Source organism: Macaca fascicularis, chromosome 15 (genome assembly GCF_037993035.2).
Source record: "Macaca fascicularis isolate 582-1 chromosome 15, T2T-MFA8v1.1".
NCBI lineage: Eukaryota > Metazoa > Chordata > Mammalia > Primates > Cercopithecidae > Macaca > Macaca fascicularis.
The window spans coordinates 83,391,541-83,412,046 of record NC_088389.1 but is presented as its reverse complement, the minus strand read 5'-3'; the positions used below and the strand labels follow the sequence as shown (position 1 = coordinate 83,412,046).

At 39.8% G+C, this 20,506-nt stretch overlaps 1 protein-coding gene across 2 annotated transcripts in view; it reads left to right on the top strand.

The window, feature by feature from the left end:
• The window catches only part of SNAPC3 (small nuclear RNA activating complex polypeptide 3), a 43,999-nt gene that overhangs the window by 22,288 nt on the left and 1,205 nt on the right, over window positions 1–20,506 (top strand). Inside the window, exons 4-9 of one of the 2 annotated variants that reach the window (XM_065530491.2) lie at window positions 2,920–3,024; window positions 5,738–5,887; window positions 9,970–10,052; window positions 12,023–12,187; window positions 16,925–17,032; window positions 18,993–19,576. In XM_065530491.2, coding sequence (XP_065386563.1) covers window positions 2,920–3,024; window positions 5,738–5,887; window positions 9,970–10,052; window positions 12,023–12,187; window positions 16,925–17,032; window positions 18,993–19,140 — 759 coding nt within the window. In that variant the 3' untranslated portion in view covers window positions 19,141–19,576. The remainder of the gene's footprint in view (window positions 1–2,919; window positions 3,025–5,737; window positions 5,888–9,969; window positions 10,053–12,022; window positions 12,188–16,924; window positions 17,033–18,992; window positions 19,577–20,506) is intronic. The other variant, XM_065530492.2, reaches the window with a different exon arrangement.

Sequence of the window (20,506 nt, the reverse complement as noted above, 5' to 3'; positions counted from 1 at the left end):
CAAGTGAATCTTGTGCCTCAGCCTCCCAAGTAGCTGGGACTACAAGCACCCACCTAGCTAATCTTTGTATTTTTGTAGAGTCAGGGTTTCACCATGTTGGCCAGGCTAGTCTGGAACTCCTAACCTCAAGTGATCCGCCCGCCTCAGTCTCCCAAAGTGCTGGGATTACAGGTGTGAAACACTGTGCCCAGCTAGGATTACAATTAAGTCTTAGAATTGAAACAACTTCCTTTTATACAGACAGTCCTCACCCTACAGTGGTTTGACTTAGGGTGTTTTTATGATGGGTTTATTGGGGTCTTAAATGCATTTTCCACTTGTGATGTTTTTTATTTATGGGGTTTATTGGGGCATCATCCCATGATTGTTGAGCATTTATGTCAGTTTTGTTTCCATAGTATTCAAATACTCTGCTTCCACATCTTTGTCTGTCCCTCTTTGGGTTGTCACAGATCATGTCTTTATATATTGGGTGTCCATTAACATAACCTTGTAAGTATTGTTTAATCCATTTATTTTGCAATTATATTGCAAAAACAGAAAAATCATAGAGGAGTGAGTTACAAACCAAAAGTACAGTGATACTGGCTTCTATATTTACCTATGTAGTTCCCTTTAGCAGCATTCTTTATTTCTTCTTATGGCTTCAGTTTACTGCCTAATGTCTTTTCATTTCAGCCTGAAGAATCCTCTTTAACACTTCTTACAGGTCACGTCTACTGGTAGTAATTAATTCCCCTAGCTTTTGTTTATCTGCAAATGGCTTAATTTCTTCTTCATTCCTGAAGGATAGTTTTGCCAAATACAGAATTCTTGGTTAACAGGATTTTTTTTTCTTTCATGGGGTTAAATATGTCATCCAGAGGTAAAAAAAGTTAAAAGCTGAACACAGTAGTGGGTTCTCATAGTCTCAGTTATCACAAGGCTGAGGCAGAAGTAGCACTTGATCCCGAGTTTGAGGTCAAACTAGGCTACACAGGTAGATAGATTTTAAAAATCAGTCAGTTCATCTGTCTATCTGCCCATTCTCTGGTTTCTTTTTTTTTTTTTTTTTTTTTTTTTTGAGGCGGAGTCTCGCTCTGTCGCCCAGGCTGGAGTGCAGTGGCGCGATCTCGGCTCACTGCAAGCTCCGCCTCCCGGGTTCCCGCCATTCTCCTGCCTCAGCCTCCCGAGTAGCTGGGACTACAGGCGCCGCCACCACGCCCGGCTAATTTTTTGTATTTTTGGTGGAGACGGGGTTTCATTGTGTTAGCCAGGATGGTCTCGATCTGCTGACCTCGTGATCCTCCCGTCTTGGCCTCCCAAAGTGCTGGGATTACAGGCTTGAGCCACCGCGCCCGGCCCCATTCTCTGGTTTCTTACCTCCATGGCTTCTGATGAGAAAACTGCTGTTAATCTTATTGAGGAATCTGATTTTCTTTAAGTATTTGTGGTTTCCTTTAGCTGATTGAACACATTTTTAAAGTTGATACATAATGAATTGTACAAATTTCTGGGGTACTCTTTGAGCACATTTAAGTCAGTTGCTTTAACATCTTTGTTTAGTGGACTTTTATTTATATGTGAATGTAGTTATTGCCTGTAGGAATAATTAATTGACACTTTGACTAGTAATTCCAGTGTCTGGGCCTCCTCAAGGTTGGTTTTGTCAAATTCTTATTTTCCTAAGAATTGTCCATACTTTCCTCTTTCGTGTGTTTTATATGTTTTTGTTGAGAACTAGACATTCTAGGTATATTTTTTCTTGTGCATTGCTGGAGTTGCCTGTGACTTTTCCAAACAATTATTGCAGCATGTGTATTACTTACTGTACGTGGTCACTGATGTTTCTGTTTCATTATCTCTGTGGTCAGTCAGTGATCTGACAAAGATTTCCTTAAATACCTGGCTCCAAAAAGAAAAAAGACATCTTGTCTCTAAGTCTTCCAATATAGATCCTGCTGGGGGAAGCTGCTGCCACCAAGAGGGTCAAAACCAATGCACGTATCTGGGCCAGGCACTCGGTATCACCACACCAACCAGAACATACAATCCCCAGTTCTTAGAGAACAGGTCCTCACTGTCTGCCCTGGCACCAGCCAGCTTCTCCAGGAATTCAGGCTGCTGTCTCATCAACAGAGGGGTGAAGGAGTGAGGGTGGTAGTTGATTTGCACACAGTGCTTACTAATAAAAAGCAGCAACTTCTCCCTTCATCAAACACTCCCCTGATTGTTATAAGTGTCCCATTAGGTTCCAGAGTTCCAAAGTAGTTTATTCCAGTCTTTCATTCCAGCTTACTGGTTGCTTCTGTTAGAGGGACTGAGCCCTGGAGCTGCCTACTCTATTTTGTGACATCATTCCCACTTATTTTTAAAACATCCTGCATCTAAACCAATTCAGCCTGGCCCCTGTTTTATATTAATTCAGCACACATAAAAGACCAAAATATATTAAAGATGTCATGGTGTTATAAAAAGCATGGGGTTTAGAGCCAAACAAATCTGTATTTGCATCCTAACTCTCTGGTATGGCCTTGAGTAAATCACTGAACCTGTGAGCTTTATCTGTAAAATAGCTTTCATAGGAATATTTGATAAGGAATGTAAAAATATAATTGGAAATGCCAGTGTTATACCAACGTTAGTTGATACTCCTGTTTGCTCATCAACTGCTAAGTATTCAGTACCACACATCTTATTAGATGCATTATGTACACATTCCCAGCAACAGTTTTGTAAAGTAAGTATTTTCTGGTTTTGTTTGTTTATTGAAAGAAGATGAAACTAAAGCTTAGAGATGTCTTAACAATTTTCCTGGAGTATAATTAGGCTTCAAACCCAAGGCTGCTTGACTCAGTCCCTTGCTGAGAGCCATTGTACCACACTGCATCTTACCTGAGTTATAGTATCTGATTTCACTGTCTCTTTTTCTTTCTTCAGGAGTCACATGCCATAGGAAAAAAGCCTGAAAATTCAGCAGACATGATTGAAGAAGGGGAGCTTATCCTATCTGTGAATATCCTGTACCCTGTTATATTTCATAAGGTAAGTAGTAAAACCTTTTGGATTTCATGGATAATAATAACTTTTGTACAAGTTTTTAATTATTTGAAGAGTCATGTCCCTATGCTTACGTTAAAAAATAAATGCTCTGGGCATGGTGACTCAAGCCTGTAATCTCAGCGCTTTGGGAGGCCACGGTGGGAGGATCACTTGAGGCCAGGAGTTTGAGACCCATCTGGCTAACATAGTGAGACCTTGTCTCTACTAAAAATCAGAAAAATTAGCTAGGCATGGTGGTGCATATCTGTAGTCCCAACTACTTGGGAGGCTGAGGTGGGAGGATCACTTGAGCCTAGGAATTCAAGGTTGCAAGCAAGCTGATTGCACCACTGAACTTCAGCCTAGGAGACAGAGTGAGATTTTGTCTAATAAATGCAAGTATATGCTGCCTATCTGACATTTTCTTTTTAGAGTTGACAATCTGTAATCTTGTGTCATCTGTTCTAATAAGGAATATTGGAAATAAGGTCAAATTTCAAACAATCTCTCGATCCAATAGGATTACAGCTATAATATTGAAATATATGCCTGATTTCTACACTAGAAGCAACTGAAAGTATATGTAAATCCATAATGATTCTAATTCTACAAATTCTTGAGAGATTTTTGCAGAATAGGTGGCTAACGGAGGAATGGAGTGACCTATGTTCACTAATTTAGACTACTTGGGAAGTTATTGAACTGACCAGAGATGACTCTTTGATGAAAATACAGAACGTTATTAAGTCAAGGGTATCCAAGACTCTCTTAGGAGAAAGAACTCTTTCCTAGCCCAGAGTGTATATATTCTTGATTCCTTAAATAGATGTGTCATAAATTCTGATGAGTTGTCATTGAAATATTAATATATATAAATTACACTTACGAATAAATAGGCTTTTACGAAGCATCTGGGATGTAGTTAGTACTAATTCTCTTATTTAATTAAGATCTCAAATTGCTGGCCAGGTGTAATGGGCCACACCTATATCCTCAGCACCTTTGGAAGGCTGAGGTGGGCTGATCACTTGAGCTCAGGAGTTCAAGACCAGCCTGGGCAATGTGGCAAAACCTCATCTCTACAAAAAATACAAAAACTAGCTAGGTGTGGTGGTTTGTGCCTGTAGTCCCAGCTACTAGGGAGGATTGCTTGAGCCCAGGAGGTCAAGGCTGCAGTGAGCCAAGATCATGCCATGGCACTCCAGCCTAGGTGACAAAATGAGACTCTGCTCCCACCACCACCCCCTTCCCCCCAAAAAAAGATCCCAAATGACCAATCATAAAAACAAACCAAACCAAAGTAATGCATCTGGGTTTATAACCTTAGGTTGCAGTATAGATTGCCTGACCTCAATGAAGTAACTTTTAGGAAATTTTAAGACAGTCTTGCTAAATGAAGTTATTTTCCAGTGACTGTTAATGCTCATGTCAGTTTGGTATCATCTTGATTATAAGCTTTAGTTTAAACCAGAAAATTTCCATGGCTAAGTATGTCGGTTGTACCTATGGGATTTTTGTTTGCTTGTTTGTTTGTTTTTGAGACAGGGCCTTGCTCCATTGCCTAGGTTGGAGTGCAGCGGTACAATCGCAGCTCACTGCATCTTTGCTCGAGCAATCCTCCTGCCTCAGCCTCCCAAGTAGCTAGGACTACAAGCATGTATCACAAAGCCCAGCTAACTTTTAAATTTTTTGTAGAGATGGGGTTTTTCTGTGTTGCCCAGGTTGATCTTGAACTTCTAAGCTCAAGCAATCCTCCTGCTTCAGCCTCCCAAAGTGTTGGGATTACAGGCATGAGCCACTGTGCTTGGCCATTCCATACTATTCTGATTTATGGAGGTGACTGAGTGATGACATGGAGAGGCTATAATGCCTTTGAAAGAAGATTTTTATTACATTTCCTTAGAGGAGGGCGCATACCATGTAGGGCCACAGGAAGAAGCACCATTCTCAGTCAGGAGGCTGAAAGGGGAGAGGGGAAGGCATAGACCACAGTTTTTATTGGGATTTCTGTGGGAAAGACAAGGTAGGGAAGAGTAAACAGTTTAGGATTGGCTAATTTGAATAATTCCAGTAGGTTTGGGGGCAGAGGGGCTGTCCCTTGTAGCCTGGTGCTGGGCCCTGGGTGGATTGAGGTTGAGGGAATACCAGGTTGAGGGAAATAGTGGCTTGTTGTGTGATAAAGGAGGTGGTTTCAGAGTGGCTCTGGATCACAGGGGAGCCACTCTGAATTTTGACCATTAGTTTGGCCTTATAATTATTGGATGTGAAAATATAGAACATCAAGTTATGGGGACCATTTAAACTTAAGAAAATTGGCTGGGCACAGTGGCTCACGCCTGTAATCCCAGCACTTTGGGAGGCCGAGGCAGGCAGATCTTGAGATCAGGAGATCGAGACCATCCTAGTTAACGTGGTGAAACCCCGTATCTACTAAAAACACAAAAATTTAGCCGGGCGTGGTGGCAGGCGCCTGTAGTCTCAGCTACTCAGGAGGCTAAGGCAGGAGAATGGCGTGAACCCGGGAGGTGGAGCTTGCAGTGAGCCAAGATTGTGCCACTGCACTCCAGCCTGGGCGACAGAGCAAGACCCCATCTCAAAAAAAAAAAAAAAAAAAAAAAAAGAAAATCAGCAATTTAGTTTTGTTCTAGTCATGACAGGATTTGTAGTTTTATTGCTTTGTCTCTAAATGAACACTTATTTATTCTTTGACTTTTAGCACAAAGAACACAAACCATACCAAACAATGCTGGTGCTGGGCAGTCAAAAGCTCACAGAACTGAGGGATTCAATTCGCTGTGTCAGTGACCTCCAGATTGGTGGTGAATTCAGCAACACTCCTGACCAAGCCCCTGAGCACATCAGCAAAGTAAGGTGATTTCCTCCCATAAAACAAAAGGAAATAGCAAGCTAAGAAAATAGTGATTACTCTAGCAGGTTCATAAATGTCCCAGTAAATCCTTTTCTTCTCCTGTGGGATTCCGTCAAGCTACTACACTATCTCATTTTTTCCCTTTATCACTGGAACTTTTCCAAAGAAGAGGCTAGACTCTGTTTTGATTTCTTCATCTCTCATTTGTTTTTAAACTATCATATGGAGACTTTTCCTTCTGGGCTAATAGTGACCACCTAATTTTCTAAGCAGTTGGTCACTTTTCCATTTTTATATAACTTGACCTCACTGTAGCATATGACTTTGCTGTTCATTCACTCTTGTTTTAAGCTCTGTCAGCGTTGCGATCTGTCATAATTGCCCCCAGCAAAAGGCTGGAGTCGACCTGAGAGCCTTAATAGTTAGCACCCATTCTTTGCCTTTCGCTGCCCAAGGACCAGTACCAAACAAGGAGAGACCATATAAAGTTGGTCCTTGCTGGTGTTTCCCCAATGTGTTGCTCTCAAAAGGAAAGAGAAGTCCTGCATACCATAAGGATGGAAAGGAGCAGTGTGGTAGACTGGCTACCCACAATGTTTTCAGAAAGGATCGTTTACCTAATAAAGCAGGAGGGCCTTGCTCCCTTCCACATTTCATCATAGGGCAGGATTGAACTATACCTGCTACAACTCTGGCAGAGGGCCTCAGGTTTACAGGGCCATTTCAGGGGAGGGATAGCATCTCCTAGAGATAAGTAAAAAGATATTTGGAACAACAAGGATGGAGATAGTGTTTGGACAGGAACCAATACAATCTCCTTTTTTCCTGATTCCTGTTCCACCAGCCACATAAATGTTGGTATAACTTAGGTTTAATGTTAGCTTTTTTTTTTTTTCTCCCTAGGCTGACATATAAGACCTTTTATAATGATGATTCCCAAATTAACTTTCTGTACTATTCACTTACTGCCTTTACACCTTATTCATCCATAGTGAATTTGTGTATTTTCATCAGTGTACCATACTTTTTCATGTTTCTGAGTATTTGAACATGGTAGGAAGCCCTTTCCTTCCTTCCATCCATTTTGTGAGTTCATTCTCAGATTTCCAAACCCAGCTCAAAACTCACCAATTATATACAAGTTTTCTTGACTCCTTTCTTTTTTACCCTGGCACCTTTTCATTTGTCCATTGTAGTGTATATTTCAGTATGCTGATTCAGTGTAATGCGTGTGTGTCTGCTCCACAGGCTGACTGTATTCCAGTTTTTGGTGACCAGTGTGGAGACTAGCATCATGGCTCTCATGTAGATTTCACTTAAGTACCTGTTGAGTTATGCTAAAAATGGTTTTTAGATATTTAGGTTCTTCAGGGTTGCCATCTTAGTGCTTTTGGAGAGAAACATTAGGATAAAAAGAAAAGTAGAATTTCAAAATTTTATGCGAACCAGGAAATACGAGTTTTATTTATTTTATTTTATTTTATTTATTTTATTTATTTTGTAGATGGGGCTCTGTTGCCCAGGCTGGGGTGCAATGATGCAATCTCGGCTCACTGCAACCTTCACCTCCCAGTTTCAAGTGATTCTCGTGCTTCAGCCTTCCAAGTAGCTGGGATTACAGGTAGCCCCACTGCACCCAGCTAATTTTTGTATTTTTAGTAGAAACAGGGTTTCGCCATGTTCGCCAGGCTGGTCTCGAACTCCTGACCTCAGGTGATCCACCTGCCTCAGCCTCCTAAAGTGCTGGGATTACAGGCATGAGCCACCATGCCCGGCTAGTAGAGACGGTGTTTTAGCATGTTGGCCAGGATGGTCCGAACTACCGACCTCAGGTGATCCACCCACCTCAGCCTCCTAAAGTGCTGGGATTACAAGGCGTGAGCCACTGCACCTGGCCAAGATTTATCTTTTCTTTAAAGCAGCAGTGGCAATCTTCTGCAAAGTTAATCTTGTCAAAAAAAACATAAGATGTAACTGTTAAATAATAAGATCAATCTAAGAAGAAAAATCTGAATTTATCCTCTTCATTCTGACCATCTGAACATTGCTCAGAGCAATTTGAGTCAGATCTGGGAATCATTCTTACCTTCAGGAAGCCCTGGAGAATGTTTGTCTGTTTTTGATCAAGTCCAGTCTGGGCAACAACTCACTGTATTGCCCAGGAGAAGGTTTTAATCAGGCTTTGTCAATTTACTTGGTCTGTACATTGGTGCTGATACCTTCCGAAGTTTTCTAAGCAGGGATTAAATAACCCATAATTGTATTTTAAAATATTTACATATCTACTATTATATTGTTTCTGTCTCTTCTATTTTTTTTTCGAGACAGAGTTTTGCTCTTGTTGCCCAGGCTGGAGTGCAATGGCGCGCGGTCTTGGCTCACAGCAACCTCTGCCTCTTGGGTTCAAGCGATTCTCCTGCTTCAGCCCCCTGAGTAACTGGGATTACAGGCGTGCACAACCATGCCCAGCTATTTTTGTATTTTTAGTAGAGACGGAGTTTCTCCATGTTGGCCAGGCTGGTCTCGAACTCCCGACCTCAGGTGATCTGCCCACCTCGGCCTCCCAAAGTGCTGGGATTACAGGCGTGAGCCACTATGCCGGCCAGGGAAATTTATTAGTGGATGACTTTTGATTTAAATGGAAAACATTCTTGTTCTTTTAGAGTTCACCTTGTAATTAATAATTATGCCAAAAGATATTAAGTTGCTTAAATCACCTAAGATGAGGTTTTATGGAAGTGTTTTGTAAAACACAATTATATATATTAAACTTCATTTTGTTTCCAAAATAAGTCAATAGTTATTTATTTAGAACCTTTATTTCAGACCCTGCTTACCTCTTTGAGGGTGTAGAAGTATATTAAGTGGCAGATTTTGTATTGTAGCAGCTGGTCATATGACATTAAGTACATTATACATTTTAATCTCCGTAACAACCAATGAGAAAGGTAAAGGCTTTACTCACATTTTACATGGGAGAACAGAGGGTGAGTGAGATTTAGTGACTGGTCCAAGAAGAAACAAGATAGCCAGTCTTACAAGAGTGTCTGATGCGAACACAAGATGATCTGTAAGTGGGGGAATGAAGACAAGAAAGAAAAATGGAAGCTTCAAAGAAGTAAGAGAAAAAAATAAAATATTAGGGTAAAATTATTTTAGTACCTGAAGCATATATCTCCTATACATAAATTGCTTTTGGTCTTCACCACAATCCTGTAAGACATCGTGGCATATACTATTATTCTCATTTCACAGATGAGAAAACAGGTCTGAGAAGTGATTGCTACATACCAGAATCACAAAGCTAGTAAGTGGTAGGTTAAGGAAAAGAACTCAGGTCTTCTGACCCTCATCCAGGGGTCTAAATAGATGGTGAAGGACCAGTTTAACAGAGTGCTTCTCAGCTCTGGTTGCATGTTTTTTTCTAGAGAGCTTTGGAAAAATACTGATCCCCAAAGATTCTTAATTAATGAGTCCGAGTTGACATTTGGTGTTTGGTTTTTTTGTGATTTGATTTTGCAGTCAGGAGTGAGAGCCACTCCTTTGACGGAAGCTGTGGTAGAATGAGTTAAGAAACCTTGAAGGTTCCCACCAGTTGTGGTACAACTATGGTACCTGGGGCAAGATTGCTTGAGTAAAAATAGAAATTCAGATTCTGTCTGCCTAAGAGTTACTGAAAATATAAAGAGAGAATTTTTGTAAAAACATTGCAAATACAAAAAATGCCAGAAAAACATAACTTGATGATCATTGTTATCACTGGGGAAACATTAAAGATAGGACTTTGTTTAATTTTTAGTTCTAGTATCCAACACTACTTACTGCTGTATATTCATATGATAAAATAATGATGTTTATTTGATTTCTAATTGGGTTTCTTTCATGAATCTCGGGAGAATATACACATTTGAATCAAACGTAGTGATTAAAACAGCAGTAGGGTAAAATTGAAAGTAGCAGCAGTTTTTGTAACCTGTATTAGTGTGATTTTATGATACATAAATTTTGAATTAATACTTAGAGCAATTTCATAATTGTTAATAGTTGACTTTCTCTCAATACCATCTGTTTTCTTGTAGGACCTATACAAATCAGCCTTCTTTTATTTTGAAGGAACATTTTATAATGATAAAAGATACCCGGAATGCAGAGATTTGAGCAGGTATAGTTTCCAAAAATCTTCTCAAAGTCCTTCCTATTTCTAGTTATCAAAATAGTGTTATCTCCACAAATCCTATTATTGGCCTATTAAGGACCTTTGCCAAGGAATTATTGATAAATCTTGTCTTGAGCATTACATACATCCAAAAAAAAAATTAGCCAGGTACAGTAGTCCCAGCCACTCCAGAGGCTGCGGCAGGAGAATCTTTTGAGACCAAGAGTTCAAGGCTGTATAGCATGCTATAATCTCACCTGTGAATACCCACTGCTCTCCAGCCTGGGTAATATAGCAAGACTCTGTCTCTAAAAAATATAATAATAAATTAAATCCCATTAACATGCATTATTAGTCTCTGGCCTTTACATATAAGTAATAGTGGTAAATTAACCTGTCACTGTTTTTTCTGCCTATCTAGTATATACTATTGTTTGTGCTAGATGATGGTGATATATATGTTGCTTAAGTACATAATATAGAAAAAATCTATATCTAAGCTCATTTTAATGAGACCATACTTTCATTATCAATGTCTTAGCAATTAGAGTATATAATTATACATATTATTGTTGCCTTTTAAGAAAAAAAAAAAGTGTCGTTCTGTCATCGTACAGTGGCACGATCTCAGCTCTCCCTGCAACCTGTGCCTCCTGGGTCAAGCCATTCTCGTGCCTTAGCCTACCAAGTAGCAGGGACTACAGGTGTGTGTCATCATGCCTGGCTAATTTTTGTATTTTTAGTAGAGACAGGATTTCGACATGTTGGCCAGACTGGTCTTGAACTCCTGGCCTCAAGCCGCCTGCATCAGCCTCCCAAAGTGCTACATTACAGGTGTGAGCCACAATGCCCAGCCTATTATAGCCATTTTTTTTTTTTTTTTTTTTTTTTTTTTTTTTTTTTTGAGACGGAGTCTCACGCTGTTGCCCAGGCTGGAGTGCAGTGGCGCGATCTTGGCTCACTGCAAGCTCCGCCTCCTGGGTTCACACCATTCTCCTGCCTCAGCCTCCTGAGTAGCTAGGACTACAGGCGCCCGCCACCGTGCCTGGCTAATTTTTTGTATTTTTAGTAGAGACGGGGTTTCACTGTGGTCTCGATCTCCTGACCTTGTGATCCGCCCGCCTCGGCCTCCCAAAGTGCTGGGATTACAGGCTTGAGCCACCGCGCCCGGCCTTATTATAGCCATTTTTAATCTGTATTCTAACCCAACAGTTCAAACCTATTGGTTTCAGTGTTTTTGGTTTTTTTTTTTTTTTTTTTTTTTTTTTTTGAGACAGTTTTGCTCTTGTTGCCCAGGCTGAAGTGCAATGGTGTGATTTCGGCTCAATGCAACCTCCGCCTCCCGGGTTAAAGCGATTCTCCTGCCTCAGCCTCCCAAGTAGCTGGGATTACAGGCATGTACCACCACACCCAACTAATTTTGTATTTTTAGCAGAGATGGGGTTTTTCCCCATGTTGGTCAGGCTGGAATCGAACTCCCGACCTCAAGTGATGCGCCCACCTCGGCCTCCCCAAGTGCTGGGATTACAGGTGTGAGCCACCGTGCCCAGCCTTGCATTTCTTTATACTGTAAATAATTGAAGACTTCGATGAGCTTCTGCTTATGTGGGTTATAACTATCAATATTTATGATATTAAACATTGAAACTAAGAAATATTTGAAATATTAAATCTCATTACATACTAACATTTTGTGCAAAATATTTTTCAAAACTCAATGAGTGACGTTGTTACACATTCTGCATTTAAGCTAAAGTGATACACATCATGTAACCTGCAGAAAACTGATCCCTTATGAAAATTCAGCATTCCTAATCTCAACATGTATCAAACATCTTGGTCTTCATCTCAAGATGGCAACTGTCCAGTTAGTTGGGTGAGCTAGGTTAATGTGAATTACTGCAGTCACAAACTGTTTTCTGTAGTTTTTAAGTTTTTGTGGAAAAATGATATATCCTTGCCTTTTCCCCCCTTAGAACTATCATTGAGTGGTCAGAGTCCCATGATAGAGGATATGGAAAGTTTCAGACTGCTAGAATGGAAGATTTCACCTTCAATGACTTGTGTATTAAACTGGGTTTTCCTTACTTATACTGTCATCAGGGAGACTGTGAACATGTCATTGTCATTACTGACATAAGGTAGGTTACTTTTTTTTTTTTTCCTTTATTTCAGAGTACAAAAGCAGAGATAGTTTTTTTAAAAATCAGAGGAGTAAAAGTAATGATCATTGCAACTTGACTTGGAAGCAGCAAAAATGCTGTTTTCTTTCCATGCAAAGACCAACTCTTTCCATCCATTTGCATCCTCTGTTGTTCATTATTTTGGAAAATCTATAAGAAATACTTTACTATTAGAAGGTTAAAAATCTGTTAATACTTTAAAAAGTATCTCCATTTTGTATTAAACAGCTGTTATTCAGGTAGTAGTTATCCATTTACAGATAACATTGCAACTTTGTTTTTAGGTTTCTCTTTTTGCCAAAATTTGAAGGAGATAAAAGGGAATTGGAGGAAGAGTAATTCTAATATTTGACAAATGTGAAGTCTTAATGCTTTGACAAATATTTAAATTGGGAAGGAGCTAAGATAGTCTAAAATGAGATTTGGGGATGAGTTATAAATTTAAACAGCTAATAGCTGAATAAGGCTATTCATTTCCTCTTTATTTAGGAAATCTGTTTAAGAAGGAATACTATGTACGAATAAACCCTGCTCCAGTGCTGGTTTGATTCCTTAGGAGAGACCATTTAAAACTTTTTTGTGGAACAATAACGTACCTATGTTTGACCAGTAATTAGAAACCAGTAATTACTAGTATTAATTAGTAATTTATTATACCAGTAATAGAAACAGATGCCTGCCAGGTGCACTGGCTCACGCCTATAATCCCAACACTTTGGGAGACTGAAGTGGGCAGATTGAGCCCAGGAGTTCGAGACCAGCCTGAACAACACAGTGAAACCCTCTCTACAAAAAATACAAAAATTAGCTGAGCATGGTGGTGCGTGCCTGGAATCCCAGCTACTCAGGCTAAAACATGAGGATTGCTTGAGACCAGGAGGTCAAGGCTGCAGTGAGCTATGATCATGCCACTGCATTCCAGTCTGGGTGACAGAGTGCGACCTTGTCTCAAAAATAAAAAATAGGAAAGAAAGAAACTGATGCTTTCAGAAAGTCCCTGCTTCTATTTTTGGTCTTACTGACTCATCTCCAAAATTTTGTATCTCATGCACTCCGTCTCCGGAAACTACCAGAAGATGTAAAAGTGCTTCACAGAAAGTGTACACCATGAACGAGAAAGACATGGAATGCAACACAGAATAGGCAGAATAGGTTAAATAGACATAAAAGGGATTCTCAGAATGATGGAAAAGTGAAACCCCAGTGTGAGAGCTTTGTACCAGATCTGGAGATTTGATCCAGGGTCTGGAGCCAGGAGCATACAGAACTCAGGAAGGATGTCTGCGGGGGAAAATAAACTGGTTGACTCCCGGTTGTTCACTGTTCTGTCAGAAAATAGGTGACTGAATTCGTGATAGGTACATTGAAAATTAAGCAGATGGGCCAGGTGTGGTGGCTCATTCCTGTAATCCCAGCACTTCGGGAGGCCAAGGCAGGTGGATCACGAGGTCAGGAGATTGAGGCTATCCTGGCTAACAACGGTTAAACCCTGTCTCTACTAAAAAATAGAAAAAAAAAATTAGCCAGGCATGGTGGCGGGCACCTGTAGTCCCAGCTACTCTGGAGGATGAGGCAGGAGAATGGCGTGAACCCGGGAGGCGGAGCTTGCAGTGAGCTGAGATTGCGCCACTGCACTCCAGCCTGGGCAACAGCAAGACTCCGTCTCAAAAAAAAAAAAAAAAAAAGAAAATTAAGCAAATGTAAATGGGAGGGAATTAATAGATTAATAGCTAGAAAACAAAATGTCGTCCCATAAATGTCAACTGTGTGGCTTAGGCAGAAATAGTACTAATTCGTCATGAATTAAATATCTGTTTAACCAAAATTATGGTAGTTCTGTGGGGAGAAGTTGAGGAGCTAAATTCTAAACAAACAATTAAGAATGGAAAACAGTTGTCCCTAGGGAAGAAGAATGGGGAGGCAAGAGCCAGAAGCATATATAAACCTTGGATTTATATGGCTTTTAAAATTATAGACAGTACATTTATGTCTTGGATGTTATTAAAATTTTATATCAGCAGCCTAGGCACTGTGGCTCATGCCTGTAATCCCAGCACTTTAGGAGGCCTAGGTGGCCAGATTACTTGCGGTCAGGAGTTCGAGACCAGCCTGGCCAACATGGTGAAATCCTGTCTCTAAAACTACAAAAATTAGCTGGGTGTGGTGATGGACGTTTGTAGTCCCAGCTACTTGGGAGAGTGAGGCACGAGAATCACTTGAATCCGGGAAGCAAAGGTTGCAGTGAGCCACGATTGCACTCCAGCCTGGGCGACAGAGCAAGACTGTATCAAAAGAAAAAAAAATTATATAAGCTGTTCTGCCTGCTCTTCCTTTCAAATGTGGGAAAATATGCTAGCCTTGTAATAAACATAAGATGGAAGGCAACCCCCAGTTCTCTCTGATGGCTTTATTTTCCATACATTTCTTTTCTTTTCTTTTCTTTTTTTTGAGACAGAGTTTCGCTCTGTTGCCCAGGCTGGAATGCAGTGGCATGATCTCAGTTCACTGCAACCTCCATCTCCTGGGTTCAAGCAATTCTCGTGCATCAGCCTCCCAAGTAGCTGGGATTACAGGTGCGTGCCACCTTGTCCGACAAATTTTTGTATTATTTATTTATTTTTTTTGAGACCGAGTTTTGCTCTTGTTGCCCAGGCTGGAGTGCAGTGGCACGATCTCGGCTTACCGCAACCTTTGCCTACAGGGTTCAGGCGATTCTTCTGCCTCAGCCTCCTGAGTAGCTGGGATTACAGGCATGTGCCACCATGCCCAGCTAATTTTGTATTTTTAGTAGAGATGGGGTTTCTACTCTATCTGTTGGTCAGGCTGGTCTTGAACTCCCGACCTCAGGTGATCTGCCCGCCTCAGCCTCCCAAAGTGCTGGGATTACAGGTGTGAGCCACTGCGCCTGGCCTAATTTTTGTATTTTTAGTAGAGAAGGGGTTTCACCATGTTGGCCAGGCTGGTGTCGAACTCCTGACCTCAGGTGATCTGCCCACGTCGGCCTCCCAAAGTGCTGGGATTACAGGCATGAGCCACCGCGCCTGGCCTTTTCCGTACATTTCTTACAGTGTAGGCCTGTTTCTATAAACAATGTGATTCCAAGGCTGAAGGATAAAAACATGACCCTTAAACTCATGGTAATTTCTTGATACAATGATCAACAAAAGAAACGTGATCTGTTTGAATGTCAAAGAAAAAGCAATTTACACTTTTTTTTTTCTTGAGAAGGGGGTGTCACTCTATTGCTCAGGCTGGAGTGCAGTGGCAAAATCATGTCTCAATGCAGCCTCGGCCTCCTGGGCTCAAGCAGTCCTCTTCCCTCAGTCTTTCCCATAGCTGAGATTATAGGCATATGCCACCATGCGTGGCCAATTTTTTTATGTTTTGTAGAGACAGGGTCTCACTCTGTTTCCCAGGCTGGTCTTTAACTCCTGAGCTCAAGCGATCCTCCTGCCTTGGCCTCCCAAAGTGCTGGGATTGCAGATGTGAGCCACCACATCTGCCCTTTTGTTTTTTTTTAAAAAGTTTACATTTATTAAGAGTATGCAATGTAGGGCTTTTTAAAAGGCAATTTAGAGAAGTCATTTTTATCTTACAGGTAGATTTAATCATTCAGTGCCATTCCATAATACCAGCTATCAAAAGGTTAATTATTTTCTGATGGTGAAAGTTTTAATTTAAAAAAAGTGGTATTTTAGAATTGTTAGAGACCTTTAGAACAATTTTGTGTAGTCCTTTCATCTTTCAGAATAATCTGAAGTCTGTCATGATTTACAGGATTTACCCAAAGCCGTGGAGCTGATTAGTGGCAGAGTAGAGACTGACTTCAATTTTTTTTTTAATAAAAGTTATGAAACTTCTTAAAGGTTTCATAATTTTGACACTTAAAACTAAGATTCTACTAATTCATATTATACCATGAGTCAGAATTAGATTTTAATAAAGGAGACATTAAAAAAACAAGAGCCACATTCTAACAACCAGTTAATCTAGGTAAAATATTACTGAGTAGCTTTGCCCAAATTGTTTCATTATATGGTACTAAATGTTAGCCAGGTGTGGTGGCTCACACCTGTAATCCCAGCACCTTGGGAGGCTGAGGTGGGAGGATTGCTTGAGGCCAGGAGTTTGAGACCAGCCTGGACAACATAGTGAGACCGTGTCTGTACAAAAATTTTAAAAATTATCTAGGTGTGGTGGTGCATGCCTGTAGTCCCAACTACTGGAGAGGCTGAGGTGGGAGGACTGCTTGAGCACAGGAGTTTGAGGAGGCTACAGTGAGCCAAGATCATGCCACCGTACTCCAGCCTGGGTAACAGAGTAAGACCCCATTTCAAATAAATAAAAATAAAAGGTACTAGTGTTAAGCAAAGCAAGGATTCTCTGGTAGAATACATTCAAGAAATGCTCTATATGATGACCCCCTCTTAGCGGGGGTCACAGTGTACATTACCGTAAACGGATTTGAGAAGTCTAAGGAAAGAAAACCTTGTTTAATCCAAAATGCTCTTGGAGAAAGTATTTTGTGGAACACAGTTTGGTCAAACATGGTATAACAAGTAATTTAGCAACATCTTGTAAGCAAAAATTGAAAGTATTTTCCTAATACTCAGGTACAAATTTATTTAATAGCTCATAAAAATTTGTCACTTAATATTTATCACCTTAATATCTTTATTTTCCCATGAACAAAAGGCTTGTGCATCATGATGACTGCTTGGATAGGACACTGTATCCCCTCCTTATCAAGAAGCATTGGCTATGGACCAGAAAATGTTTTGTTTGTAAAATGTATACAGCTAGGTGAGTGATAATGTATTTTTTTTTTCTCTGAGAAATGGTAGTTTTGACTTTTGGTATTTGTTTTCCACTTTGGATCTAAGAATATTTGTACTTTAGGTTATAAATATGAAGTATCATGTAGTAGGGAAGTGCCACAAAACCAGTTTAGTGAGTTAAAACTGACATTCTTAAATAGTAAGGAAATATTATATGTACACAAGTCCAGGGGTAGGTCAAATTTCAGGCTTATAAAATGTATACAGCTAGGTGAATAAAAATAAAAGTTAATAGTGTTAAGAAAGCAAGGATTCTTTGATAGAATACATTCAAGAAAAGCTCTGTACAGTAACTCCCTGTTAGAGGGTCACAGTGTACATTACCATAAAGGGATTTGGGAAGTCTAAGGAAAGAAAACCTTGTTTAATCCAAAATGCTTGGGGAACCATGTTCTTTCTGCCTCTTGTCCACACAGTTTACATAATCAGCTTCATCAATAAAACTTCATCAATTAAAAAAATACCACAGCACATCACATGAAGTTAAAATATAGTTTTATTAAATTTTTATTTCATGTGATTCTACATGTTTAGATTATAAAGCATTTCTTACTGTGGGTCAGTGAAAAAAAAAGTTTGTTGCTTTTGGAGGTTGAGGTGGGAGGATCACTTGAGGCCTGGAGACCAGCCTGGACAACACAGCAATAACTATAAAAAAAAAACCTGAAAGCCACTCAGAGGACAGGAAATTTAGTATAGGTTGAGCATTTCAGATTTCAAGAATCAGAAATCCAAAACTTGAAAGTTTTTGAGTGGCAACATCTGATGCTGAAATGATCAGTGGAGCATTTTGGATTTCACATTCTCAGTGGAATGCTCAGCCGGCAAATATATGCATAATATATTTAAAAATCTGAAAAAAATCTGCAATTTGAAATACTTCTTTCTGGTTCCAAGCATTTCAGATAAAAGATACTCTTTTTTTTTTGAGATGGAGTATTGTTCTGTCCCTTGGGCTAGAGTGCAGTGGCACAATCTCGGCTTACTGCAACTTCTGCCTCCCGGGTTCAAGCGATTCTCCTGCCTCAGCCTCCTGAGTAGCTGCGATTACAGGCGCACACGACCACACCCAACTAATTTTTTTTTGTATTTTTAGTAGAGATGGGGTTTCTCCATGTTGGCTAGGTTGGTCTCAAACTCCTGACCTTGTGATCCACCCGCCTTGGCCTCCCAAAGTGCTGGGATCACAGGCGTGAGCCGCCGCACCCAGCCCAGATAAAGGATACTCAGCTTGTATCTTCAGTTTGTTTTCGCCACCCCACAATATTCTTTTCTAAAAGATCAACAGGAAAACATGATAAATCAGATAAAAGGGAAAATAATGTTAAAAGGAAACATTCCATGAGATGCATAATTCAAACATACCATACAATAGCATCTTCATGCCATTCAACATTTTGGTTGAATAATGTTGCCCATATTGCCATTTGTATATACTTTATAACATAATCTTGAGTTATAGGTAAATAGAGTTACATAAGTTTTCAAATTAACCAGTACTCATTTATCAGTTAAGAAGGTATATTAAGCAAAAGTGTATCAGATCAGATCTGTAGCATCTAATTTTGTTACAGTTTTTCAAGATGGTCTGTTAGAAGAAAATGACTATATTCATACTTGGAGGATAGGTATGTCATGGCAAATGTGTGATACTTTCAAGTAGATTTATATTCTTCCTTTAAGGGTAACTATTACAGAGAAACAGCATTCTGCAGTGTTTCTTAATATTAGATGACCTTTGGCTTTGTAGAGAGTGTTGGTGGTATTTGCATCTATGTATACAAAATTAAAGATTATGCATTAATAACAGACTGATAAGGAAATAGAATGTTATATTTACATATTGCTACAGGTCATAACTTAAAGCATGTTAAGGTATGGAAAATTTGATTGTAATGATGTACTTCTTTTTTTAAAAACTACAGATGGGTGACGAACAATGACAGTTTTGCACCAGAGGACCCATGTTTCTTTTGTGATGTTTGCTTCCGAATGCTCCACTATGATTCAGAAGGCAACAAACTGGGGGAATTCCTTGCTTATCCTTATGTTGATCCTGGAACCTTTAATTAAGAATAGCTACACTCACAAAAGTACCCCCTCATGAAATAACTGTTCTCTTGGATGGTTACCTTTTTTCTAAGAAACGCCACTGAGGAGCAGGATCCACTTTGAACAGTCTGCTAAAGCTACCAAAAAAAATTCCAAATCACAGATTTTCTTATAATGATTGTACATGTTTATAACATAGTTAAATTTCACATTTATTCCAAAGAGTATTTAATTTAGTGCTTTTTACCCATTGAGTTGTAGTACTTTATATATTCTGACTTTAAATCCTTTGTCAGACACACATATTCTTTCTCCCAATCCATGCCTTCCCTATTCATTCTCTGTCCATAGTGTTTTTTTGCTAAAGATAGAATTAATGATACATCAAGTAGTGGAAGTGTTTTGAAAATGCTTTGAAGAATGTGAGAGCTACACCTTCTACCATGAGGCTTCCAAGGTAAAGATCCTTCAAATATCTGTAACGGAAATTAGGGAGAATGAATTATTTACAAATAAGACAAAATTAATAGCTTTGGGATAATTTATTTTTGTTTTTGAGACAAAGTCTCGCTTTTGTTGCCCAGGCTGGAGTACAACGGCGCAATCGCGGCTCACTGCAACCTCCACCTCCCAGGTTCAGGCGATTCTCCTGCCACAGCCTCCCAAGTAGCTGGGATTACAGGCACCTGGCACCATGCCTGGCTAATTTTTGTATTTTTAGTAGAGACGGGGTTTCACCATGTTGGCCAGGCTGGTCTCAAACTCCTAACCTCAGGCGATCCGCCCGCCTCAGCCTCCCAAAGTGCTGGGATTACAGGCATGAGCCACCGCGCCCAGCTGCTTTGGGGTAATTTAATGTTCGTGTGCTGTTGAGTAATGTTAAGTTTTGTTTTGAAAGAAACTAGGCATACAAGACATGTTAATAAGACTTTGTGAATAATGGATTTAAAAAGATACTGAGTGTATACTCACAACTCCAGAAATAACATTAGCTTGAAGCTTTATTTCTTGACAAAAGCTTTATGAATGCTATGAGTTTAAAATATGTCAGTTTAATACTATGATTTAAAAAACAATAGATTTCATATGACTGTGGAGACATGGAAAAATCAAGATCCTATTGATATGCTAGCTCTGGCTCACTTATTCTTGGGTAATGATACTATTGGATATATACCAGTATTCTATAAGCAAAAAGAAAAAAATAAGTTTTTCTGGCCCAGGTCTTCCGTATTTCTGGTCCCCTTACTATAGTAATCCTAGTTACTCTCATCTTATTCTGAGAAAAAAAAAAAAACTTTTTAAACTTATTTTTTGATACAGGGTCTTACTCTGTCACCCAGACTGTAGTACAGTGGTGTGATCTTGGCTCACTGGAGCCCTGACC